Genomic DNA, 27017 nt, shown 5'->3' with positions numbered 1-27017 from the left:
TTATTTTAGTCTTAAATTATTATTTTTTACCCCTTTTTCTCCCGAATTTTGTGGTATCCAATTAGTTACAGTCTTGTCTCATCGCTGCAACTCCCGTACGGACTCAGGAGAGGCGAAGGTCGAGAGCCATGCGTCCTCCAAAACACAACACAACCAAGCCGCACTGCTTCTTGACACAATGCACATCCAACCTGGAAGCCAGCCGCAACCAATCCCTGCCGGCCAAACCCTCCCTAACCCGGACGACACTGGGCCAATTGTGCGCCACCCCATGGGCCTACCGGTCGCGGCCGGCTGCGACAGAGCCTGGGCTCGAACCCAGAATCTCTGGTGGCACAGCTAGCACTGCGATGCAGTGCCTTAGACCACTGCGCCAACCGGGAGGCCATTATTTTAGTCTCACTGAGATTTACTGTCAGGGCCCAGGTCTGACCGAATCTGTGCAGAAGATCTAGTTGCTGCTGTAGGCCCTCCTTGGTTGGTGACAGAAGCACCAGATCATCAGCAAACACTAGACATTTGACTTCAGATTCTAGTAGGGTGAGGCCGGGTGCTGCAGACTGCTCTAGAGCCCTCGTCAATTCGTTGATATATGTTGAAGAGGGTGGGGGGCTTAAGATGCATCCCTGTCTCACCCCCCAGCCCTGTGGAAAGAAAATGTGTGTTTTGCCCATTTTAACCGTGTACATAGATTTTATAATGTCGTATGTTTTTCCCCCAACACCAATTTCCATCAATTTGTATAGCAGACCCTAATCCCAAACTGGATTTGTTTGTTTGTTTGTTAGGGTGTGTAGCGTGAATACATGGTCTGTTTTATGATCATTTGGTAAAAAGCCAATTTGACATTGGCTCAGTACATTGTTTTCACTGAGAAAATGTATGAGTCTGCTGTTAATGATAATGCAGAGGATTTTCCCAAGGTTGCTGTTGACACATATCCCACAGTAGTTATTTTAGGGTCAAATTTGTCTCCACTTCTGTGGATTGGGGTGATCAGGCCTTGATTACAAATATTGGGGAAGATGACTGAGCTAAGGATGATGTTTAAGAGTTTAAGTATAGCCAATTGGAATTTGTGGTTTGTATATTTTATAATTTCATTGAGGACACCAACACCACAGGACTTTATGGGTTGGAGGGTTTGTATTTTGTCCTGTAGTTCATTCAATGTAATTTGATAATCTAGTGGGTTCTGGTAGTCTTGTATAGTTGATTCTGAAATGTGTATTTGATCATGTTTCTGCTGTTTGTTCTTTGTTGTAGGGCCATAAAGATTGGAGAAGTGATTTACCCATTTATTTTCATTTGATAGATAACTCTGTGTTGTTATTTGTTTAGGGTATTCTAAGAGTCTATGGATTCTTCAATTACATTGAGCTGATTTCTGAAGTGCTGTTCTTTCTGTATTGTTTTAGTGATTCACCATAGTGAAGGCGTAGGCTCAGGTTCTGGGTCTCTATGTTTTTGGTTGGATATGTTTCAATTTCTTTCTTAGGTTTTTGCTTTCTTCATCAAACCATTTGTCATTGTTAATTTTCTCTGGTTTTCTGTTTGAAATGTTTAGATTTGATGAAGCTAAGAGGTCAAAAATACTGGTTAGGTTTACTGCCAAGTTTGTGTTGGTCTCACGCACCAAAATCATTTGTTGTATTCAATATTTATTTCAATATATCAACTGTATTTCTGTTTTTGAAAATCGAGATGAAACAAAGAGGTTAAAGTGCTCGAAAATCTCAGCCAATCAATGTTCACAGCCGTTAATGGGTTAAAACATATGCCATATCCATGAAGCAAGTCGATAGATTTAGACATATGGCTGACAGCTGCACGTGCCCACAAGACAGCTTTCATCATGAAAGCACATAATGATGAATAACATCAGTCTCTGTGTTATAATGGTACCTAACCGGTAGCCAGTCTAGTGACAGGTAGGCAGCTCACTAAGCAGATAAAAAGAGTCATTGAAATCGGTTACTTTGTCACTTTGAGGAACGTCACTTTTAAGTTTCAGATCAACCTGACAGAACTTAATCTCCCAGAGCCTGCATGGACAAGCAGAGCTGCCTGTAGGAATGGAATCATTTCCTGAGGTGAAAGAGCTTCGAACAGAGCTTTGAACAAAGAATCTACAGAGAGGCAGACCTCCTACAGAGGTCCTAAAGCAGTCGACTCTCACCCCCTCCCTCCCTCCCAGTACCTCACTACATCCTCCTTTAAAAAGGTTCAGTCAAACAAACCATCTCACCTTGAAGTTGTGGATCTTGTCATAGGAGCTCTGCTTCTCGGAGGGGCAGTCTTTCAGGGTGCTGTGCCGTACCAGAGGAGAAGTGGTGATCTGTGGACAGGAAGCCAACAGTTTTAGAGGCTTCCAGAGTAACGTTCTCCTGCTCCCCAACTTGACCCTCAGGGCGAAGGCCAGTAGCTCCTGCCTCTTCCGCTCCCCTCTCTTGGTCTTGTGGACCGTTACATCTCCTGGCCCTATCCCTCCTCCCGGACCCCGGCTCCCTTCCTCCACTTCCATGGCCGCTGCCGTGTGTCTGACTGTGTCCCCCTGTCCTGGTCCTAGTCCGGGCTCCCACAGAGCCTCGGTCTCCTCTGGTGAGCCGTGTGGTGTGTGCTGGAGGACGTAGCGCCCAGTGCTGGGTAACAGACGCCGGCGGCAGCCGCCCAACGAGGAGGACACGGCCGCTGTGCTCCTCTCCCCTCCTCCTCCCTCTGTTCCTCCTACTCCTCTTCCTGCTGCTGCTGGGACCCAGGAGGGTACAGACTGACAGTCAGGATGGGGGCGGCTCTGCATCTATTCTGAGCTCCAGCTCCAGGGAAAAGAAGCAGAGAGCAGCCAGCAGCAGTGGGCGGCCCCCAGGGCAGGAGTGTGCCTCACACAATGGCTCTCATTCACACACACCCAATAGGAGAGAGAGAAGTCCGGGGGGAGGGTTCCTTGATTGGTGGGGAGGGGCTAGGAGGAGAGTCCCTTGGTTGGTGGGGAGGGGCTAGGTGGGTGTGTGGGGTTAGAGTGAGTGTGTGTGGGGTGAGGGGGAGCTGTCAGTACAGCTCAGCAGCAATCTAAAGCAGGATCAATGGCTGCTGTCAAACTCTCTACAGACACAGAGAACCATGTCACACTACCTATTAGCACGTTGCCTCCCGGACATACACACTCAACTGGAGATACTGAACTGCCAGTAGCCCACGGTAACAAACCCCCCCACCAACAACAGTTACATAACCAAGTCCCCTCCACACAACAGGAGTCCTGGCACTATCCTTCTGGCCCAGAAGAGCCACAACATGCTCCTAGATTCCTTCCAGTCCAGTAGAAACAGATTAGTCAACTACATCTCGACATTCATGCCTCACAATCCACTGGTGGTCTTCCTCTCCCTGCCTAGACTGCAGCCAGACTACAAACAGCCGCTATGACTCCAGCCTGCTCCCACCAATCACTCTGCTCTGCTCTTAAAACCCCCATCAGAACAGCACCCGACCATGATCATCCACTGGGATTGGCAGGGATTATGGCCGTAATCCCCACTCAAGGTGTAATCCCACGGTGGCCAAATCCCTGTCAGGTCCCAGGCTGTTGCCGAATTTACAGCACTACAACACATTTTAAGTGACTCTCCTTCGAAACATCCACTCCTTCTAAAACACCAGGAGTGCCTCATCAGAATGAGGGAATGTCAGAATTAAACTAGAACAGAGGATTTTGTAGCTGTGATGGAATGATGAAGAGCTGGAAGGGTAGAATAGTTGAGGAAGGGAAGGATCCTAAGGGAGAGAGAAATATATGCTTGAAGCTCACTCAGCTCAGAGACACTTCATCTGAAATGAGAGGATAGGCAGCTTTAAAAAAGGTTGTAATAGACATAGAAGCCGTTTTAAAAATATGGCTTTGAGCCTCCTGTACACCGTCCAAATTTCCGTAACGTAGACTGAGGACCATGTTGTGCTGTAGCTACAGAAGTAATGTCTTCTCATTTCTACCAGCATGTCAACTGTGCAACTAGATGAGACAAAACATTTACTCCACACACAAACACATACAAAGCTCTCCCTATCTCCCATAACCCTATCCTCATGATTCGTGCTTACAAGCAAAAACTCAAAAACAGGAAGTACCAATGACGTGCTCAATAAGGAAGTGGTCCGATGAAGTGGTTGTTAAACTACCGGACTGTTTCACTACCATAGACTGGAATGTGTTATGGGATTCATCAGCCACCGGCTTCATTTTTTTATTTTACCTTTTACCAAGTCTTATATTCAATGACGGCCTAGGAACAGTGGGTTAACTGCCTGTTCCTGGGCAGAACGACAGATTTGTACCTTGTCAGCTCGGGGGTTTGAACTTGCAACCTTCCGGTTACCAGTCCAACGCTCTAACCACTAGGCTACCCTGCCGCCATTAATAAGTGTATCAACGACGTTGTCCCCACAGTGCCCGTACGTACATATCCCAACCAGAAGTCATGGATTACAGATAACATCCGCACTGAAAAGGCTAGGGCTGCCGCTTTCAATTAGCGGGGGGGACACTAATCAGGACACATAAATCCTGCTACAACCTCTGACGAGCCATCAAACAGGCAAATGGTCAATGCACAACTTAGTATGATTTGATCTATGCCGGCACTGATGCTCTTCGGATGTGGCAGGGCTTGCAAACTATCACAGATTACAAAAGGGAAACACAGCCGCGAGCTGTTCAGTGACACAAGCCTACCAGATAAGCTAAATGACTTCCATACTCGCTTTGAGGCAAGCAACACTGAACCATGCATGAGAGCACCAGTTGTTCCGGATGACTGCAGGATCACGCTCTCCGTAGCCAGTGGGAGTAAGATCTTTAAACAAGTTAACATTCACAAGGCCGGATTACCAGGACACTTACTCAGAGCATGCATTGAACAGCTGGCAAGTGTTTTCACTGACATTTTCAACCTCTACCTGACCCAGTCTGTAATGCCTACATGTTTCAAGCAGACCACCATAGTCCCAGTGCCTAAGAATGCCAAGGTAACCTGTCTATTTTGATTTTCACCCCGTAGCACTCACACCTGCAGCCATGAAATGCTTTGAATGGCTGGTCATGGCTCATATCAACACTATCATCCCAGACACCCTGGACCCTCACCAATTCACAAACCTCCCTAACAGCTCCACATTGCCCTCTCCTACCTGGACAAGAGGAACACCTCAGTGATGAGCTTGGAGGGCACTAAGCTATGGACCCTGGGACTGAACACCTCCCACTGCAACTGGATCCTGGACTTCCTGACGGGCCACCTCCAGGTGGTGAGTGTAGGCAACAACACATCCACCAAACTGACCCTCAACACGGGGACCCCTCAGAGGTGCATACTTATTCCCCTCCTGTACTCCCTGTGGCCGTGCATGACTACAACACCATCATTAAGTTTGCTGACGATACCACTATGGTAGGCCTGATCCTGATGAGACAGCCGATAAGGAGATCAGAGAGACCTGGCAGTGTGGTACCAAGAAAACAGCCTCTCCCTCAACATCAGCCAAGGAGCCGATGATGGACCACAGGAAACGAAGGGCCGAGCAGCCCCCATTCACATCGATGGGGCTGTAGTGGAGTGGGTCAAGAGCTTCAAGTTCCTCGGTGTCCACATCACTAAGGATATATCATGGTCCATACACACCAACACAGTCGTGAAGAGGGCACGACAATGCCTCTTCACTCTCAGGAGGTGAAAAAGATTTGGCATGGGTCCTCAGAACCTCAAAAAGGTCTACAGCTGCACCATTGAGAGCATGACTGGTTGCGTCACTGCTTGGTATCCGACCGCAAGGCGCTACAGCACATCACGGAGGCCAAACTCCCTGCCATCCAGGACCTCTAGACCAGGCAGTGTCAGAAGAAGGCCATAAAAATTGTCAGCCGCCCAAGTCATAGAGACTGTTCACTCTGCTACCGCATGGCAAGCAGTACCACTGCACCTAGTCTGGAACCAACAGGACCCTGAACAGCTTCAACCTCCGAAGCCTTAAGACTATTAAATAGTTAGACCAGTTAGCTATTTGGCTATCTGCATTGACTGTTTTTCCACTAACTTAGACTCCTCACATACTGTACGCTGCTGCTACTGTCTTTTATCTAGCCTGTTGCCTAGTCACATTATTCCTAGTTATATGTACATAGCCGGTCCAGCATCACTACTCTGGACGGTTCTGACTTAGAATATATGGACAACTACAAATACCTAGGTGTCTGGTTAGACTGTAAACTCTCCTTCCAGACTCACATTAAGCATCTCCAATCCAAAATTAAGCTTCCTATTTTGCAACAAAGCATCCTTCACTCATGCTGCCAAACGTACCCTTGTAAAACTGACTATCCTACCAATCCTCGACTTTGGCGATGTAATTTACAAAATAGATTCCAACACTCTACTCAGCAAATTGGATGCAGTCTATCACAGTGCCATCCGTTTTGTCACTACCCACCATTGCGACCTGTACGCTCTCGTTGGCTGGCCCTCGCTTCATACTCGTCGCCAAACCCACTGGCTCCATGTCATCTACAAGTCTCTGCTAGGTAAAGCCCCGCCTTATCTCACTGATCACCATAGCAGCACCCACCCGTAGCACACGCTCCAGCAGGTATATCTCACTGGTCACCCCCAAAGCCAATTCCTCCTTTGGGCACCTTTCCTTCCAGTTCTCTGCTGCCAATGACTGGAACGAACTGCAAAAATCCCTGAAGCTGGATACTCATATCTCCCTCACTAGCTTTAAGCACCAGCTGTCAGAGCAGCTCACAGATCATCATCTGTACATTGCCCATATGTAAATAGCCCATCCAACTACCTCATCCCCATACTGTATTTATTTATCTTGCTCCTTTGCACCCCAGTATCTCTACTTGCACATTCATCTTCTGCACATCTACCATTCCAGTGTTTAATTGCTATATTGTAATTACTTCACCACCATGGCCTATTATCCTACCTCATTTGCACATACAGTCAATAATACAGTAGAAAAAGTATGTTTGTTTATTCCATGTGTAACTGTGTTGTTGTATGTGTCGAACTGCTTTGCTTTATCTTGGCCAGGTCGCAGTTGCAAATGAGAACTTGTTCTCAACTAGCCTACCTGGTTAAATAAAGGTGAAATAAAAACATATGCAATAATGAGCTTGTACCCCTGCACATCAACTCAGTACTGGTACCTTGTGTATATAGATAAGTTATCATTACTCATTGTGTATTTATTATTACTTTACTATTATTCATCTTTTATTTCTCTGCATTTTTTGGAAGAGTCCGGAAGTATTTCACTGTTTGTCTACACCTGTTGTTTACAAAGCATGCATCTAATACATTTAATTTAAAATGGCTGAACAGGTATCAGTCAGGACAGGAGAAGCTGTTTGTCACCGAGATAGGCTGTCTATCAAAGACCAGGAGGAGGATCTAAACTAGACGGAGCAGAGAGAAGAGTAAGGGATCTGGAGGAAGAGAGGGACAGCCTATCAAAGACCAGGAGGAGGATCTAAACTAGACGGAGCAGAGAGAAGAGTAAGGGATCTGGGAAGAGAGGGACAGCCTATCAAAGACCAGGAGGAGGATCTAAACTAGACGGAGCAGAGAGAAGAGTAAGGGATCTGGAGGAAGAGAGGGACAGCCTATCAAAGACCAGGAGGAGGATCTAAACTAGACGGAGCAGAGAGAAGAGTAAGGGATCTGGAGGAAGAGAGGGACAGCCTATCAAAGACCAGGAGGAGGATCTAAACTAGACGGAGCAGAGAGAAGAGTAAGGGATCTGGAGGAAGAGAGGGACAGCCTATCAAAGACCAGGAGGAGGATCTAAACTAGACGGAGCAGAGAGAAGAGTAAGGGATCTGGAGGAAGAGAGGGACAGCCTATCAAAGACCAGGAGGAGGATCTAAACTAGACGGAGCAGAGAGAAGAGTAAGGGATCTGGAGGAAGAGAGGGACAGCCTATCAAAGACCAGGAGGAGGATCTAAACTAGACGGAGCAGAGAGAAGAGTAAGGGATCTGGAGGAAGAGAGGGACAGCCTATCAAAGACCAGGAGGAGGATCTAAACTAGACGGAGCAGAGAGAAGAGTAAAGGATCTGGAGGAAGAGAGGGACAGCCTATCAAAGACCAGGAGGAGGATCTAAACTAGACGGAGCAGAGAGAAGAGTAAGGGATCTGGAGGAAGAGAGGGACAGCCTATCAAAGACCAGGAGGAGGATCTAAACTAGACGGAGCAGAGAGAAGAGTAAGGGATCTGGAGGAAGAGAGGGACAGCCTATCAAAGACCAGGAGGAGGATCTAAACTAGACGGAGCAGAGAGAAGAGTAAGGGATCTGGAGGAAGAGAGGGACAGCCTATCAAACCAGGACCAGGAGAGAGAAGAGGATCTGGAAAGAGAGGGACAGCCTATCAAAGACCAGGAGGAGGATCTAAACTAGAGAGAGAGAAGTAAAAGGGATCTGGAGGAAGAGAGGGACAGCCTATCAAAGACCAGGAGGAGGATCTAAACTAGACGGAGCAGAGAGAAGAGTAAGGGATCTGGAGGAAGAGAGGGACAGCCTATCAAAGACCAGGAGGAGGATCTAAACTAGACGGAGGCAGAGAGAAGAGTAAGGGATCTGGAGAGAGAGAGTCTAAACTAGGGATCTGGAGGAAGAGAGGGACAGCCTATCAAAGACCAGGAGGAGGATCTAAACTAGACGGAGCAGAGAGAAGAGTAAATCTGGATCTGGAGGAAGAGAAATACAGCCTATCAAAGACCAGGAGGAGGATCTAAACTAGACGGAGCAGAGAGAAGAGTAAAGGATCTGGAGGAAGAGAGGGACAGCCTATCAAAGACCAGGAGGAGGATCTAAACTAGACGGAGCAGAGAGAAGAGTAAGGGATCTGGAGGAAGAGAGGGACAGCCTATCAAAGACCAGGAGGAGGATCTAAACTAGACGGAGCAGAGAGAAGAGTAAGGGATCTGGAGGAAGAGAGGGACAGCCTATCAAAGACCAGGAGGAGGATCTAAACTAGACGGAGCAGAGAGAAGAGTAAGGGATCTGGAGGAAGAGAGGGACAGCCTATCAAAGACCAGGAGGAGGATCTAAACTAGACGGAGCAGAGAGAAGAGTAAGGGATCTGGAGGAATCAAAGACCAGGAGGAGGATCTAGAGGGAAGACAGCCTATCAAAGACCAGGAGGAGGATCTAAACTAGACGGAGCAGAGAGAAGAGTAAGGGATCTGGAGGAAGAGAGGGACAGCCTATCAAAGACCAGGAGGAGGATCTAAACTAGACGGAGCAGAGAGAAGAGTAAGGGATCTGGAGGAAGAGAGGGACAGCCTATCAAAGACCAGGAGGAGGATCTAAACTAGACGGAGCAGAGAGAAGAGTAAGGGATCTGGAGGAAGAGAGGGACAGCCTATCAAAGACCAGGAGGAGGATCTAAACTAGACGGAGCAGAGAGAAGAGTAAGGGATCTGGAGGAAGAGAGGGACAGGCGGATGAAGAAAATGTATGACACAGAAAAAGAAAGGGGGGAGAGGAGGAGGGAGGGGGTATACAGTACGTATTGAGAGAGAGAGTGTGTGTGTGTGTGACGGTTATGGTCTTTTTCCCTCGAGGCAGATGGCTTCTTGTCTCGGAGAAGAGTTTAGAATAAAATACATTTAAAAAAGGCCCTGGTTTCTTTTCAGCAGCCAGGCTCTGTTATTCACTGTGTGGGTGCAGCTGAGCAGACACAGTGGGGAGAACAGAGGATCATGGGAAAATAGAAAATAACACTAGTGTCTTTCTTTCTGTAAGGTCAGATAACCATCCAAACAAAAACACACCATCTCATAGAATTTCATCCAAACATAGACGTGAATGGGGATGTAGTCAGTGATAAAGTCTGTTTTACTATTCAGAAAGTGTAGTGAAAGGAAAACATACAGTGCCAATTAAAACAGGCCTGCCTGTGTCTGGAAGTATGACAGATCAACGTTGACAGCCTTCTGCCTTTTACAAAGTATGTAGCTACTGTAGAAAATCTTTATTGTAGTAGCTCAATTATTTCCCAACGCCATCTTTATAGATCATGTTGTTTCCAACAGACTAACAGGTTGCTCAAGGACGAGGTCATTAAACTTCCAAAAACAAACAAACTACTATAACCTCAGAATAATATCCAAGCAGGCTAACCTCACATTATAGAACTAGGACCAGAACATGGACTAGAAATGCATTGATCACCTTCTTCCATCTCACCAGCACCAGTTACATTACACCAGTAATGGGTCTCAAACGGCTCCCTATTTCCTGCATAGTGTACTTCTTTTGACCAAAGCCCTGAGGGACCAGAGCGTATAGGGTTCCATTTGGGAAGCTGTTATAGGAGGAAACTGGCAGGAGTTTGGCCACTGTGGCAACTCCCAGCACAAGTACACAGACACATTGAGCCGTGTGAACCGAGGAGGCTGACACACAGCAGGTCACCAGACAGGTTGAGTGAGTAAAGACAGTATGTGAGGGAGCATGTTTACTGTAGCTACTGTGTCTCTGAAAACACAGGCTGATACTGGACAGAGTATTATAGTACAGTGTTAACTAAAGTCAGTAAAGATACTGGACAGAGTATTATAGTGCAGTGTTAACTAAAGTCAGTAAAGATACTGGACAGAGTATTATAGTACAGTGTTAACTAAAGTCAGTAAAGATACAGGCTGATACTGGACAGAGTATTATAGTACAGTGTTAACTAAAGTCAGTAAAGATACAGACTGATACTGGACAGAGTATTATAGTACAGTGTTAACTAAAGTCAGTAAAGATACTGGACAGAGTATTATAGTACAGTAACTAAAGTCAGTAAAGATAAAGACTGATACTGGACAGAGTATTATTTACATTTACATTTAAGTCATTTAGCAGACACTCTTATCCAGAGCGACTTACAAATTGGTGCGTTCACCTTAAGACATCCAGTGGAACAGCCACTTTACAATAGTGCATCTAAATCTTTTAAGGGGGTGAGAAGGATTACTTTATCCTATCCTAGGTATTCCTGAAAGAGGTGGGGTTTCAGGTGTCTCCGGAAGGTGGTGATTGACTCCGCTGTCCTGGCGTCGTGAGGGAGTTTGTTCCACCATTGGGGGGCCAGAGCAGCGAACAGTTTTGACTGGGCTGCGCGGGAACTGTACTTCCTCAGTGGTAGGGAGGCGAGCAGGCCAGAGGTGGATGAACGCAGTGCCCTTGTTTGGGTGTAGGGCCTGATCAGAGCCTGGAGGTACTGAGGTGCCGTTCCCCTCACAGCTCCGTAGGCAAGCACCATGGTCTTGTAGCGGATGCGAGCTTCAACTGGAAGCCAGTGGAGAGAGCGGAGGAGCGGGGTGACGTGAGAGAACTTGGGAAGGTTGAACACCAGACGGGCTGCGGCGTTCTGGATGAGTTGTAGGGGTTTAATGGCACAGGCAGGGAGCCCAGCCAACAGCGAGTTGCAGTAATCCAGACGGGAGATGACAAGTGCCTGGATTAGGACCTGCGCTGCTTCCTGTGTGAGGCAGGGTCGTACTCTGCGGATGTTGTAGAGCATGAACCTACAAGAACGGGCCACCGCCTTGATGTTAGTTGAGAACGACAGGGTGTTGTCCAGGATCACGCCAAGGTTCTTAGCGCTCTGGGAGGAGGACACAATGGAGTTGTCAACCGTGATGGCGAGATCATGGAACGGGCAGTCCTTCCCCGGGAGGAAGAGCAGCTCCGTCTTGCCGAGGTTCAGCTTGAGGTGGTGATCCGTCATCCACACTGATATGTCTGCCAGACATGCAGAGATGCGATTCGCCACCTGGTCATCAGAAGGGGGAAAGGAGAAGATTAATTGTGTGTCGTCTGCATAGCAATGATAGGAGAGACCATGTGAGGTTATGACAGAGCCAAGTGACTTGGTGTATAGCGAGAATAGGAGAGGGCCTAGAACAGAGCCCTGGGGGACGCCAGTGGTGAGAGCGCGTGGTGAGGAGACAGATTCTCGCCACGCCACCTGGTAGGAGCGACCTGTCAGGTAGGACGCAATCCAAGCGTGGGCCGTGCCGGAGATGCCCAACTCGGAGAGGGTGGAGAGGAGGATCTGATGGTTCACAGTATCGAAGGCAGCCGATAGGTCTAGAAGGATGAGAGCAGAGGAGAGAGAGTTAGCTTTAGCAGTGCGGAGGGCCTCCGTGATACAGAGAAGAGCAGTCTCAGTTGAATGACTAGTCTTGAAACCTGACTGATTTGGATCAAGAAGGTAATTCTGAGAGAGATAGCGGGAGAGCTGGCCAAGGACGGCACGTTCAAGAGTTTTGGAGAGAAAAGAAAGAAGGGATACTGGTCTGTAGTTGTTGACATCGGAGGGATCGAGTGTAGGTTTTTTCAGAAGGGGTGCAACTCTCGCTCTCTTGAAGACAGAAGGGACGTAGCCAGCGGTCAGGGATGAGTTGATGAGCGAGGTGAGGTAAGGGAGAAGGTCTCCGGAAATGGTCTGGAGAAGAGAGGAGGGAATAGGGTCAAGCGGGCAGGTTGTTGGGCGGCCGGCCGTCACAAGACGCGAGATTTCATCTGGAGAGAGAGGGGAGAAAGAGGTCAGAGCACAGGGTAGGGCAGTGTGAGCAGAACCAGCGGTGTCGTTTGACTTAGCAAACGACGATTGGATGTCGTCGACCTTCTTTTCAAAATGGTTGACGAAGTCATCTGCAGAGAGGGAGGAGGGGGAGGGGAGGAGGATTCAGGAGGGAGGAGAAGGTGGCAAAGAGCTTCCTAGGGTTAGAGGCAGATGCTTGGACTTTAGAGTGGTAGAAAGTGGCTTTAGCAGCAGAGACAGAAGAGGAAAATGAAGAGAGGAGGGAGTGAAAGGATGCCAGGTCCGCAGGGAGGCGAGTTTTCCTCCATTTCCGCTCAGCTGCCCGGAGCCCTGTTCTGTGAGCTCGCAATGAGTCGTCGAGCCACGGAGCAGGAGGGGAGGACCGAGCCGGCCTGGAGGAATGGGGACATAGAGAATCAAGGGATGCAGAAAGGGAGGAGAGGAGGGTTGAGGAGGCAGAATCAGGAGATAGGTTGGAGAAGGTTTGAGCAGAGGAAAGAGATGATAGGATGGAAGAGGAGAGAGTAGCGGGGGAGAGAGAGCGAAGATTGGGACGGCGCGATACCATCCGAGTATGGGCAGTGTGGGAAGTGTTGGATGAGAGCAAGAGGGAAAAGGATACAAGGTAGTGGTCGGAGACTTGGAGGGGAGTTGCAGTGAGGTTAGTGGAAGAACAGCATCTAGTAAAGATGAGGTCGAGCGTATTGCCTGCCTTGTGAGTAGAGGGGGAAGGTGAGAGGGTGAGGTCAAAAGAGGAGAGGAGTGGAAAGAAGGAGGCAGAGAGGAATGAGTCAAAGGTAGACGTGGGGAGGTTAAAGTCGCCCAGAACTGTGAGAGGTGAGCCGTCCTCAGGAAAGGAGCTTATCAAGGCATCAAGCTCATTGATGAACTCTCCGAGGGAACCTGGAGGGCGATAAATGATAAGGATGTTAAGCTTGAAAGGGCTGGTAACTGTGACAGCATGGAATTCAAAGGAGGCGATAGACAGATGGGTAAGGGGAGAAAGAGAGAATGACCACTTGGGAGAGATGAGGATCCCGGTGCCACCACCCCGCTGACCAGAAGCTCTCGGGTGTGCGAGAACACGTGGGCGGACGAAGAGAGAGCAGTAGGAGTAGCAGTGTTATCTGTGGTGATCCATGTTTCCGTCAGTGCCAAGAAGTCGAGGGACTGGAGGGAGACATAGGCTGAGATGAACTCTGCCTTGTTGGCCGCAGATCGGCAGTTCCAGAGGCTACCGGAGACCTGGAACTCCACGTGGGTCGTGCGCGCTGGGACCACCAGATTAGAGTGGCCGCGGCCACGCGGTGTGGAGCGTTTGTATGGTCTGTGCAGAGAGGAGAGAACAGGGATAGACAGACACATAGTTGACAGGCTACAGAAGAGGCTACGCTAATGCAAAGGAGATTGGAATGACAAATGGACTACACGTCTCGAATGTTCAGAAAGTTAAGCTTACGTAGCAGGAATCTTATTGACTAAAATAATTCAAATGATACAGTACTGCTGAAGTAGGCTAGCTGGCAGTGGCTGCGTTGTTGTTGTTCTATCTCTCTATAGTGCTGTTTCTTGTATTATGGTCTCTTGTTTCTTTAGAGGTTTCACTTTGTTGTCCTTTTTCTTTTCCTTTTTCTTCTGTCCTTATTTTGTCTTCCTTTCTTCTGTTAACTAGATATTTTTTTTTTGTTATTCTTTGTAAGCTAGCTAGCTTCTTCCAGGAGAGTCCCTAGCAACTGCTTAGCAACAAGTAAACAATTCAGCTAGCAATTCAGCTAGCTAAGATAACTGTACAATTTTATGAAAAATAGTTGCTTCTTCAAAAGCATGTCTTTTTGGTTTGTTCCTTGTTTTGTCTTCTATTGAGTCTTGCAGTTTTCTCTTGATTTTTTTCGATGTACTTCACTCTAAAAAAACATTTAAATCTCAATATATACAGGAGCTCATTTTTCAGCAGCTGCTCAATTTGGAACTCCGGAACACTTATAGTACAGTGTTAACTAAAGTCAGTAAAGATACAGACTGATACTGGACAGAGTATTATAGTACAGTGTTAACTAAAGTCAGTAAAGATACAGGCTGATACTGGACAGAGTATTATAGTACAGTGTTAACTAAAGTCAGTAAAAATACTGGACAGAGTATTATAGTAGTGTTAACTAAAGTCAGTAAAGATACAGGCTGATACTGGACAGAGTATTATAGTACAGTAACTAAAGTCAGTAAAGATACTGGACAGAGTATTATAGTACAGTAACTAAAGTCAGTAAAGATACTGGACAGATTATTATAGTACAGTAACTAAAGTCAGTAAAGATACAGACTGATACTGGACAGAGTATTATAGTACAGTGTTAACTAAAGTCAGTAAAAATACTGGACAGAGTATTATAGTGCAGTGTTAACTAAAGTCAGTAAAGATACAGGCTGATACAGGACAGAGTATTATAGTACAGTAACTAAAGTCAGTAAAGATACAGGCTGATACTGGACAGAGTATTATAGTAGTGTTAACTAAAGTCAGTAAAGATACTGGACAGAGTATTATAGTACAGTGTTAACTAAAGTCAGTAAAGATACAGGCTGATACTGGACAGAGTATTATAGTACAGTGTTAACTAAAGTCAGTAAAGATACAGGCTGATACTGGACAGAGTATTATAGTAGTGTTAACTAAAGTCAGTAAAGATACAGACTGATACTGGACAGAGTATTATAGTACAGTGTTAACTAAAGTCAGTAAAGATACAGACTGATACTGGACAGAGTATTATAGTGCAGTGTTAACTAAAGTCAGTAAAGATACTGGACAGAGTATTATAGTGCAGTGTTAACTAAAGTCAGAAAAGATACTGGACAGAGTATTATAGTGCAGTGTTAACTAAAGTCAGAAAAGATACTGGACAGAGTATTATAGTACAGTGTTAACTAAAGTCAGTAAAGATACAGACTGATACTGGACAGAGTATTATAGTACAGTAACTAAAGTCAGTAAAGATACAGGCTGATACTGGACAGAGTATTATAGTAGTGTTAACTAAAGTCAGTAAATATACAGACTGATACTGGACAGAGTATTATAGTACAGTGTTAACTAAAGTCAGTAAAAATACTGGACAGAGTATTATAGTGCAGTGTTAACTAAAGTCAGTAAAGATACTGGACAGAGTATTATAGTGCAGTGTTAACTAAAGTCAGTAAAAGATACTGGAAAGTATTATAGTGCAGTAAAAAGTCAGAAAGATACTGGACAGAGTATTATAGTACAGTAACTAAAGTCAGTAAAGATACTGGACAGAGTATTATAGTACAGTAACTAAAGTCAGTAAAGATACTGGACAGAGTATTATAGTACAGTGTTAACTAAAGTCAGTAAAGATACTGGACAGAGTATTATAGTAGTGTTAACTAAAGTCAGTAAAGATACAGGCTGATACTGGACAGAGTATTATAGTAAGTCAGTAAAGATACTGGAAGTAAAAAGTCAGTAAAGATATAGTACAGAACTAAAGATACTGGACAGAGTATTATAGTACAGTGTTAACTAAAGTCAGTAAAGATACAGACTGATACTGGACAGAGTATTATAGTGCAGTGTTAACTAAAGTCAGTAAAGATACAGACTGATACTGGACAGAGTATTATAGTGCAGTGTTAACTAAAGTCAGTAAAGATACTGGACAGAGTATTATAGTGCAGTGTTAACTAAAGTCAGTAAAAACACTGGACAGAGTATTATAGTGCAGTGTTAACTAAAGTCAGTAAAGATAGACTGATACTGGACAGAGTATTATAGTGCAGTGTTAACTAAAGTCAGTAAAGATACTGGACAGAGTATTATAGTACAGTCTTAACTAAAGTCAGAAAAGATACTGGACAGAGTATTATAGTACAGTGTTAACTAAAGTCAGTAAAGATACAGACTGATACTGGACAGAGTATTATAGTGCAGTGTTAACTAAAGTCAGTAAAGATACTGGACAGAGTATTATAGTGCAGTGTTAACTAAAGTCAGTAAAGATACAGGCTGATACTGGACAGAGTATTATAGTGCAGTGTTAACTAAAGTCAGAAAAGATACTGGACAGAGTATTATAGTACAGTGTTAACTAAAGTCAGTAAAGATACAGACTGATACTGGACAGAGTATTATAGTACAGTAACTAAAGTCAGTAAAGATAGACTGATACTGGACAGAGTATTATAGTGCAGTGTTAACTAAAGTGAGTAAAGATACTGGACAGAGTATTATAGTGCAGTGTTAACTAAAGTCAGTAAAGATACTGGACAGAGTATTATAGTGCAGTGTTAACTAAAGTCAGTAAAGATACTGGACAGAGTATTATAGTGCAGTGTTAACTAAAGTCAGAAAAGATAAAGATATTATAGTGCAGAACTGTCATACTGGACAGAGTATTATAGTGCAGTGTTAACTAAAGTCAGTAAAGATACTGGACAGAGTATTATAGTACAGTGTTAACTAAAGTCAGTAAAGATACAGGCCATTCGAACAAGCCTGGCTCCACTCCATAGAGACATATGCTACATCCCAAATGGCAACCTATTCCCTACTTAGTACATTACTTTTGATCAGAGCCCTATAGGCCCTGGTCAAAGGTAGTGCACTATAAAAGGAATAGGGTGTCATTTGGGACGTAGAAGAGAGGAAACAGGAGGACTACACATTGACCTCCTGCTTTTTTTGGGACATGACAGACTGGCAGGTGTTTGTCCAACACTGAAAGCCTAAAATCAGGAGACCTGTCATTGGCCCAACTCATCATGGTTTCCAAGACTGCATCCCAAATGGCACCTCTTTAGTGCTCTACTTTTGATCAGGACTCATAGGGCTCTGGTCAAAAGTAGAGCATTGTATAGGGAATAGGGTGCCAGTTGGGACATAACATAAGCTTGACAGATCGAAGAGTGACACTCAAAACACATTTTTACAGACACTGACATTACTGACTGATAGGCTGGCAGTTGGATGTCAAAACATGCTCTAGATATCCACTCACATGTCTGCTGGGAACCCCCCCCCCCCCCCCCAAAAATACTATACAAGGTCAGACAGTCTGTACTTGACCAGACCAAATACCCTAGTACATGTACTTTCTGTATATCAGGTCCTGTATGTTTCCTGACAGAAATACAGACCATGCTATGGGAGACCTCTCCTGGGAGGGGTTTAGTTTTATGTTAAGGATTCATCTCTGAATGTGTTGGAATCCGTCAGAGTCCATGAAATACTGACCAAGTTAAGAGCCTGCAGGGATAGAGCTGCCTCCTGCAGGGATAGAGCTGCCTCCTGCAGGGATAGAGCTGCCTCCTGCAGGGATAGAGCTGCCTCCTGCAGGGATAGAGCTGCCTCCTGCAGGGATAGAGCTGCCTCCTGCAGGGATAGAGCTGCCTCCTGCAGGGATAGAGCTGCAGGGATAGAGCTGCAGGGATAGAGCTGCAGGGATAGAGCTGCAGGGATAGAGCTGCAGGGATAGAGCTGCAGGGATAGAGCTGCAGGGATAGAGCTGCAGGGATAGAGCTGCAGGGATAGAGCTGCAGGGATAGAGCTGCAGGGATAGAGCTGCAGGGATAGAGCTGCCTCCTGCAGGGATAGAGCTGCCTCCTGCAGGGATAGAGCTGCCTCCTGCAGGGATAGAGCTGCCTCCTGCAGGGATAGAGCTGCCTCCTGCAGGGATAGAGCTGCCTCCTGCAGGGATAGAGCTGCCTCCTGCAGGGATAGAGCTGCCTCCTGCAGGGATAGAGCTGCCTCCTGCAGGATAGAGCTGCCTCCTGCAGTAAGGGCTTAAGGCTCTCTGTCCCCTTCACTCTAACTCTAGTGGACAGACAGTGACATGAATAGCACAGCGCTGGTGGGTGTTGGAAAGAAGCGGAGAGGAAATGGACGCCTTGCAACGCTACTGACTCGGGCAGAACTGCCTTGTTGCTGTCAGACGACTGATGGAGACCCATGTGCGTCCCAGATGGCACCCTATTCCCCATATAGGGCATTACTTTTACCAGGGAAAAAGGTAGTGCACTACATAGGAAATATAGTGACATTTGGGAGGGATACTGTTTATCAGAACTAAATGATTTGTTCAATATTCCAAGAAGCACCAGGGGTGTGTGGCTGGTATGAGAGGAACAGAGCAGAATGTCAAGACAACTTCACCCAACCAGACATGGATGAAGGAAAAGCTTTGTGATTTTACCATGTTTAACAGTCAAAGACTGAAGAAAAATAACATTTCCAATCACAGCTAAGTGTGAAATGTGCTGTTGATATGCTATGGCTTGATCCGGTTGCCACCTAGTGGTGAGATGTGGGAATTGCCAACACCCTAGAACGACACAGTAGAATGAAAGCATTTCACATTGGCTAATATAATGAGTCACAGACAGTCAATATCCTTCAGCAGTTAGTTGATGAGAACAAATGGTGTGAAATGTGTGATTTATCTATTGCCCTAGAACAGTGTCTGTCTGTTACACAATAACATCCCAGTCCTGTTGGTCCTCATCACCTTTAATGAGAAGTGATGTCAGGAAGGAAACTCCCCCCTGCAGAGACAATACATGTCTCTTTCTCATGAGAAACGGTTACATAATGAAAAACTCCATCCTTACTGCAGATGCTGATAGAGTAGAAGGTAATGAACATGTTTTAGGGACAGGAGTTTTTCCAGACCGTGTGGCGTGACCAGGAAAAACTCTGGTCTGTTACAGTCCATAGCTAAGGCCCAGAGTTGTTCCTAAGAAGGTCACAACTATAGTCAGGAAACACAACAGTAGTAGATGTAGCATGTTAATACATAGTTAACCTGGTGCTATGGGAGAGAATCACCGTCCCCAATGTCACCACCCCCACCATCCTCAATGTCACCACCATCCCCAATGTCAATGTCCCCACCCCCAATGTCAATGTCACCCCCCACACCACCCCCAATGTCATCCCCCCAATGTCACCATCCCCAATGTCACCATCCCCAATGTCACCACCCCCAATGTCCCCCCCCAATGTCACCACCCCCAATGTCACCACCATCCCCAATGTCATCACCCCCCCATCCCCAATGTCACCACCCCCCCATCCCCAATGTCACCACCCCCACCATCCTCAATGTCACCATCCTCAATGTCACCACCCCCCCCAATGTCACCACCCCCACCACCATCCCCAATGTCACCACCCCCACCATCCCAATGTCACCACCCCCCCATGTCATCACCCCCCCCACCATCCCCAATGTCCCCATCACCCCCACCATCCCCAATGTCATCACCCCCACCATCCCCAATGTCATCACCCCCACCATCCCCAATGTCACCATCCCCATCCCCAATGTCATGTCACCCCCCCACCATCCCCAATGTCATCACCATCCCCAATGTCATCACCATCCCCAATGTCATCCCCATCCCCAATGTCACCACCCCCAATGTCACCATCCCCATCCCCAATGTCATCACCATCCCCCCCCATCCCCAATGTCACCACCCCCAATGTCACCACCCCCACCATCCCCAATGTCACCACCCCCCACCATCCCCAATGTCATCACCCCCACCATCCCCAATGTCATCACCCCCATCCCCAATGTCCCCCCCCAATGTCACCATCCCCAATGTCACCACCCCAATCCTCACCATCCCCCCCCAATGTCATCACCCCCCATCCCCCATCCCCATCCCCAATCACCACCCCCAATGTCATCACCATCCCATCATCCCCAATGTCACCATCCCCAATGTCACCACCACCCCAATGTCACCCCCCACCCCAATGTCACCCCCAATGTCACCACCCCCAATCCCCAATGTCACCACCCCACAATGTCACCACCCCCAATGTCACCACCCCCCAATGTCACCACCCCCAATGTCACCACTGTCACCACCCCCAATGTCACCACTGTCACCACCCCCAATGTCACCACCCCCAATGTCACCACCCCCAATGTCACCAGCCCCAATGTCACCACCCCCAATGTCACCAGCCCCACCAATGTCACCAGCCCCACCAATGTCATCACCAAAGTAACTTTTCATAGCACTTTGTTACATAAAGAATGTCAAAGTGATGTACCGTAATACCTCACCTTCCTGTCCTCTCTCTGGAAGGTGACCCTATGGGGTTCAGTGCGTCTCCGGCTCAGCTGGTGCCCCATCTTGTCCTTCAGCAGGGATGTGTAGCCCAACTGTTCATAGATGGGGTTGGTGGTCATCTTGGCGATGTACTCTGCTGCCTTGGTCTCGATGTACAGGGTGATGAGGCCATCCGTCACCAGGTCATGGACCGTCTCAAAGCGCTTCTCCCCCACAAAGTGCTTCCCGTCATAGAACAGTCTGTAGTTCAGGGTCTGGTGCCCAAACCTGGGGAGAGAGAGGTAGAGTGAGTGGGTGGGTGGGGAGAGCGTTTAGTAAGTAAATGTGTGTGTGTACTGTGTACAGTACCTTAAGGCCAAGGTGTGTATATTTAGTAAGTAAATCTGTGTGTGTACAGTAAATGTGTGTGTGTACTGTCCTCCCAGTAGCTCATCTGTACATGCCATGGAACCTTGAAGGCCAAGGTGTGTATATTTAGTAAGTAAATCTGTGTGTGTACAGTACCTTAAGGCCAAGGTGTGTGTCCCTGGCTGTCTCTGGCTCTCTCTGACAAGGTAAGCCCCCTCTGCTCCTCCCAGTAGCTCATCTGCAGACTCTCTCGATAGCATGCCATGGAACCTTGAGAGAGCCACAAGTCTCCTGTTAATGCCGCCACAAGTCTCCTGTCAATGCCGCCACAAGTCTCCTGTCAATGCCGCCACAAGTCTCCTGTCAATGCCGCCACAAGTCTCCTGTCAATGCCGCCACAAGTCTCCTGTCAATGCCGCCACAAGTCTCCTGTCAATGCCGACCACAAGTCTCCTGTCAATGCAGACCACAAGTCTCCTGTCAATGCAGACCACAAGTCTCCTGTCAATGCAGACCACAAGTCTCCTGTCAATGCCGACCACAAGTCTCCTGTCAATGCCGGCCACAAGTCTCCTGTCAATGCCGACCACAAGTCTCCTGTCAATGCCGACCACAAGTCTCCTGTCAATGCCGCCACAAGTCTCCTGTCAATGACGCCACAAGTCTCCTGTCAATGCAGACCACAAGTCTCCTGTCAATGCCGACCACAAGTCTCCTGTCAATGCCGACCACAAGTCTCCTGTCAATGCCGACCACAAGTCTCCTGTCAATGACGCCACAAGTCTCCTGTCAATGCCGCCACAAGTCTCCTGTCAATGCTGTGGCCTTGTCTACGGACCTTGATGTCTCCTGTCCCTCTGAATTTAACACTAAATTATCTCCATCCTCTTGCACACACACGGACACACACACCTTCAACACCCTAAGCACATGTAGAGCTTGACGTTAATGATAAATCACACAGCTAGAGCCAGTCTCCCCAGCAGCTATATTAGAACATGGATGAAAATCACAGTCAGTCTCACTACTCACTCTCTGCCGTAATATTTGGGTCTGGTCTCCATCTGTAAATCCAGAGGAAAGAGAAAAGATACATTGGCTGACAGAGACATAGTCAGTTGAAAGGTCACTTCAATGGCTTGGCCAAGAGACATAGACAGTTGAAAGGTCACTTCAATGGCTTGGCCAAGAGACATAGTCAGTTGAAAGGTCACTTCAATGTCTTGGCCAAGAAGGATACATGTTTCATAAAGGATGTCTGTGTCTCTGTTGGGGAACAGATATTTATTGCTTTCTGTCTGTCTCTCTCTGCCTGTCTGTGTCTCTGCCAATTCCATTTCATTTCAATTTAAGGAGCTTTATTGGCATGGAAAACATGTGTTCACATTGCCAAAGCAAAAATGAAGTGAAAGTGAAATAAACTAACGTACAGTAAACATTCAACTCAAAAGTTGTTTTTTAATTTAAAAAATTCAAATGGTATATTAAGTATATATATATATACACAGTGTTGTAATGATGTGCAAATAGTTCATGTCCAAAAGGGAAATAAATATAGGTTGTATTTACATTGGTGTTTGTTCTACACTGGTTGCCCTTTTCTTGAGGCAACAGGTCACAAATCTTGCTCCTGTGATGCACACTGGTATTTCACCCAGTAGATATGAGAGTTTATCAAAATTTGATTTGTTTTCAAATTCTTTGTGAGTTTGTGTAATCTGAGGGAAATGTGTCACTCTAATATGGTCATACATTTGGCAGGAGGTTAGGAAGTACAGCTCAGTTTCCACCTCATTTTGTGGGCAGTGTGCACATAGCCCGTCTTCTGTTGAGCTCTAGGTCAGGTATTCTGCCACTGTGTACTCTCTGTTTAGGGCCAAAAAGCATTCTAGTTTGCTCTGTGTGACTCTCCCTCTTTCATTCTGCCAATTGCCGGACCTCTTTACCATTCAGTACCAGATTAGAGATAAGAAAATTACAATGTGGTAAATGATTAGTTCATCAGAATGTTCGTTACATTATCACAACAGATCAGGCATCCTATCAAAAATACTGTAGTCTATATGGTGTAAGCTTATAATCTTCAAAGAGGTGCAGTGCTGACCTCCTGAGGGCAGGTCATCCTCTTGGGCCGAGGAGCTTCCTGCTGGAGCCGGTACACTGTTAGAGACAAACATGGACTGTCAAGTAAAAAGCATCGTATTCAGTATTAGAATGGCTGCACTGCTGAGGCCACGATATGTACGCTTCGAGAGTTACACAGCCTTAAGGGCGCAACACAGTCTACGGAAACTGAGCCAACGGTGGTCCGTTTCGCGTCGAGTTCCAAAAATTCAGACGGAACAAAGACTATGTAGACAGCAACACAAACAAACCTCCTTCAGCTCCGTTTACGTAGACTGTAGACCGCTTCACACACAGACACTAATTCATGCATTATTTCCCTATGGGACAATAAAGTTCAGTAATGTATTCATTCATCACTGTATGGGGTCATCAGCTGGACATACAGTCCCACTACAGTCCAGCCATCCACAATGTATTCATCTCCTTTAAGTCCCATTTTCACTCCACAGCTACCAGGCCGGTCAATATTATTTTTCAAACATTTTGTGCACAAATTTGTTTACATCCCGGTGAGTGAGCATTCCTCCTTTGCCAAGATAATCCATCCACCTGACAAGTTACTGGCCTTGCCATATATCTTCAAGCAGATATCTAATCATTTATTTGAGTTACACTATTAATAACACCCCAATGCACTCCTCTTGCAGCTCACTGTCACATGCTACATGTACAACACTATTTTTAACCATGGAACATGTTTGTGTGCAGTGGTCCCAGCAGACTTGGAAGGGGCACTAGATTCTGAGGAGTTGAAACTGTCCGTTAGGAAGTTAGAAGGTTATAGTTGCTCTAATATTGGACATGCAGCATACAGTCTCTGTATGGCCACTGACAGTATGATTCAAAGATGGCCGGCTCACTTTTAGCCAAACTCAGAGCAAAGTCAACAAGGAGCAGTAGGAACAGCAGGAGCTGTTAGCGAAGTCGAAGATATCCACGGGCTAATGTCTCTCAGTGGTTTATATGACAGGTCCCATACATCACCAAACCCTCTGTGTGAATGTCAATGAATATTTCACAGAGGGATACATCCCAAATGGCACCCTATTCCCTATGTAGTGCAGTACTTTAGATCAGGACCCATAGTGTACTATATAGAGAATAGGGTGCCATTTGGGACATAACTTTAGTCTAGGGCCTTAGTGCAGGATACGAACAGTGACTATTAAATCTCAGTACTGAGACACAATGGGGAGACAGTATGCATCCCCAAAGTCACCCTATTCCCCTACATAGTGCACTACATTTGACCAGAACCAAGTACTACAGTAAATAGGGTTTAATTTGAGACGCAGTCAGAGTAGCGCAGAAACATATGCAGCAGCAGCACTGAGCCAAGCTGCCATCATGGATGAAGTATACTTAAAGACTGAGTGCTCGGTGTAAATCAGTGCAACTGTTGAAAATGGAATGGAGAAAAAACCATGTAGCGAGCGAGATTAAATCACATCTACGGTTAAGACTGTCACAGTATAATATATCACAGCTGAGCTGGGGACACTAGGCCTATTGTCTGTAATGTACCTATTCTAAGGGCTTTACTGTAGACACAGATTATACTATACTCATGTGATGCAATAAGAATGTGCATGACACTAAGTGTGTGTACCCTATTCCATACATAGTGCACTACTTTTTCATAACAGAATTATTGGTGAAGAACACAAAATTATACATGTTTACATATTTGGTGCAAAAGTAATGCATTAAATAGGGAACAGGGTGCCACTTGAGGACGCATGCTAAGAATGTTGGACGAAACAGGATTAGAAGAGACAGACAGTGTCTTTGTCTTCCTCATTGTAATGTAACACAGCATTGGGAGTAGTGCCGTTTCCTCGTTGTAATGTAACACAGCATTGGGAGTAGTGCCGTTTCCTCGTTGTAATGTAACACAGCATTGGGAGTAGTGCCGTTTCCTCGTTGTAATGTAACACAGCATTGGGAGTAGTGCCGTTTCCTCGTTGTAATGTAACACAGCATTGGGACTAGTGCCGTTTCCTCGTTGTAATGTAACACAGCATTGGGAGTAGTGCCGTTTCCTCGTTGTAATGTAACACAGCATTGGGAGTAGTGCCGTTTCCTCGTTGTAATGTAACACAGCATTGGGAGTAGTGCCGTTTCCTCGTTGTAATGTAACACAGCATTGGGAGTAGTGCCGTTTCCTCGTTGTAATGTAACACAGCATTGGGAGTAGTGCCGTTTCCTCGTTGTAATGTAACAGAATTGGGAGTAATGCCGTTTCCTCATTGTAATATAACATCATTGGGAGTAGTGCCGTTTCCTCATTGTAATATAACAGAATTGGGAGTAGTGCCGTTTCCTCATTGTAATATAACATCATTGGGAGTAGTGCCGTTTCCTCATTGTAATATAACAGAATTGGGAGTAGTGCCGTTTCCTCATTGTAATATAACAGAATTGGGAGTAGTGCCGTTTCCTCATTGTAATGTAACAGCATTGGGAGTAGTGCCGTTTCCTCATTGTAATGTAACAGCATTGGGAGTAGTGTAACAGGTTAAGTCTCTGTACTGAATCTTCCCCACAACAGACCTTCCATGCGGGAGGAGGCAGACTCCTGACTGAGTTTGTTTTAAATCAGGACAACTCACAACAACTAGCAAGACCTGGACGTCTTCCACGGACACACACACGGGTCGTCTTCCACGGACACACACACACGGGTCGTCTTCCACGGACACACACACACGGGTCGTCTTCCACGGACACACACACACGGGTCGTCTTCCACGGACACTCACACACGGGTCGTCTTCCACGGACACACACACACGGGTCGTCTTCCACGGACACACACACACGGGTCGTCTTCCACGGACACACACACACGGGTCGTCTTCCACGGACACACACACGGGTCGTCTTCCACTGACACACACGGGTCGTCTTCCACTGACACACACGGGTCGTCTTCCACTGACACACACGGGTCGTCTTCCACGGACACACACGGGTCGTCTTCCACGGACACACACGGGTCGTCTTCCACGGACACACACGGGTCGTCTTCCACGGACACAGGTTGTCTTCCACGGACATGTAGACATAGTGAGCTCCAGTTGAGGCTGCTGAGGGGAGAACAGCTCATAATAATGGCTGGAATGGAATCATGAACATGGTTGTGTAGGACACCATTCCATTCCAGACATTATTAAGAGCCGTCCTCCCCTCAGCAGCCTCCACTGGTGAGCTCTAAAAATATCTCTCAGCCAGTGTTAGAAGACTGGAGAGGAGAGAAGTAACAGGAAGCTGTGCTGAGGCATGGCACGTCCCAAGAAGCCTTACTGTACACACTAACTGTAACAGAGGAGTATTTCTGCTTTAATATCCTTATATGATCACATATAAGTCCTTTGTAGTGACATGCAGCTGCCTGGCGGCCATGATGACTAGGCTTCTAGCGTTCCACATTCCTGGTGGACAACCAAGACTTTACAGTGGATAAACAGTACTTCAGACACTTACAGTAAGACTTCCATATGGGCGGTTGGTAATCCTCAGGATCTGAAACGACAACACAGGAGGCGGGTTAGTGGTCAGAGAGAGAAAGACAGACTCCCATATCTATTGGGGGAAATACCAGTGTCCAATCACAGCAGCAAGATTTGTGACCTGTTGCCACAAGATTAAAAGGCAACCAGTGAAGAACAAACACCATTGTAAATATAACCTATATTTATGATTTATTTATTTTCCCTTTCGTACTTTAACTATTTGCACATCATTACAACACGGTGTATGTATGCATGTATATATATATACACACACACACACACACACACAATTATATTTGAAATGTTTTTATTCTTTTGGAAA

General features: G+C 46.3%; 1 protein-coding gene across 1 annotated transcript in view; it reads right to left on the bottom strand.

Annotated features, from left to right (window-relative positions):
- chn2 (chimerin 2) overlaps nt 1-27017 on the bottom strand; it is a 69262-nt gene that overhangs the window by 20559 nt on the left and 21686 nt on the right. The window contains exons 2-7 of the mRNA XM_065027473.1: nt 26667-26705; nt 23158-23213; nt 22086-22117; nt 21210-21323; nt 20699-20972; nt 2249-2338 (exon numbers count right to left, since the gene is read on the bottom strand). Coding sequence (XP_064883545.1) covers nt 2249-2338; nt 20699-20972; nt 21210-21323; nt 22086-22117; nt 23158-23213; nt 26667-26705 — 605 coding nt within the window. The remainder of the gene's footprint in view (nt 1-2248; nt 2339-20698; nt 20973-21209; nt 21324-22085; nt 22118-23157; nt 23214-26666; nt 26706-27017) is intronic.

The sequence above is a fragment of the Oncorhynchus nerka genome, linkage group LG14 (genome assembly GCF_034236695.1).
Source record: "Oncorhynchus nerka isolate Pitt River linkage group LG14, Oner_Uvic_2.0, whole genome shotgun sequence".
Taxonomy (NCBI): domain Eukaryota; kingdom Metazoa; phylum Chordata; class Actinopteri; order Salmoniformes; family Salmonidae; genus Oncorhynchus; species Oncorhynchus nerka.
The sequence above is the reverse complement of the archived record's forward strand: the minus strand, read 5'-3'. Positions and strand labels throughout refer to the sequence as shown.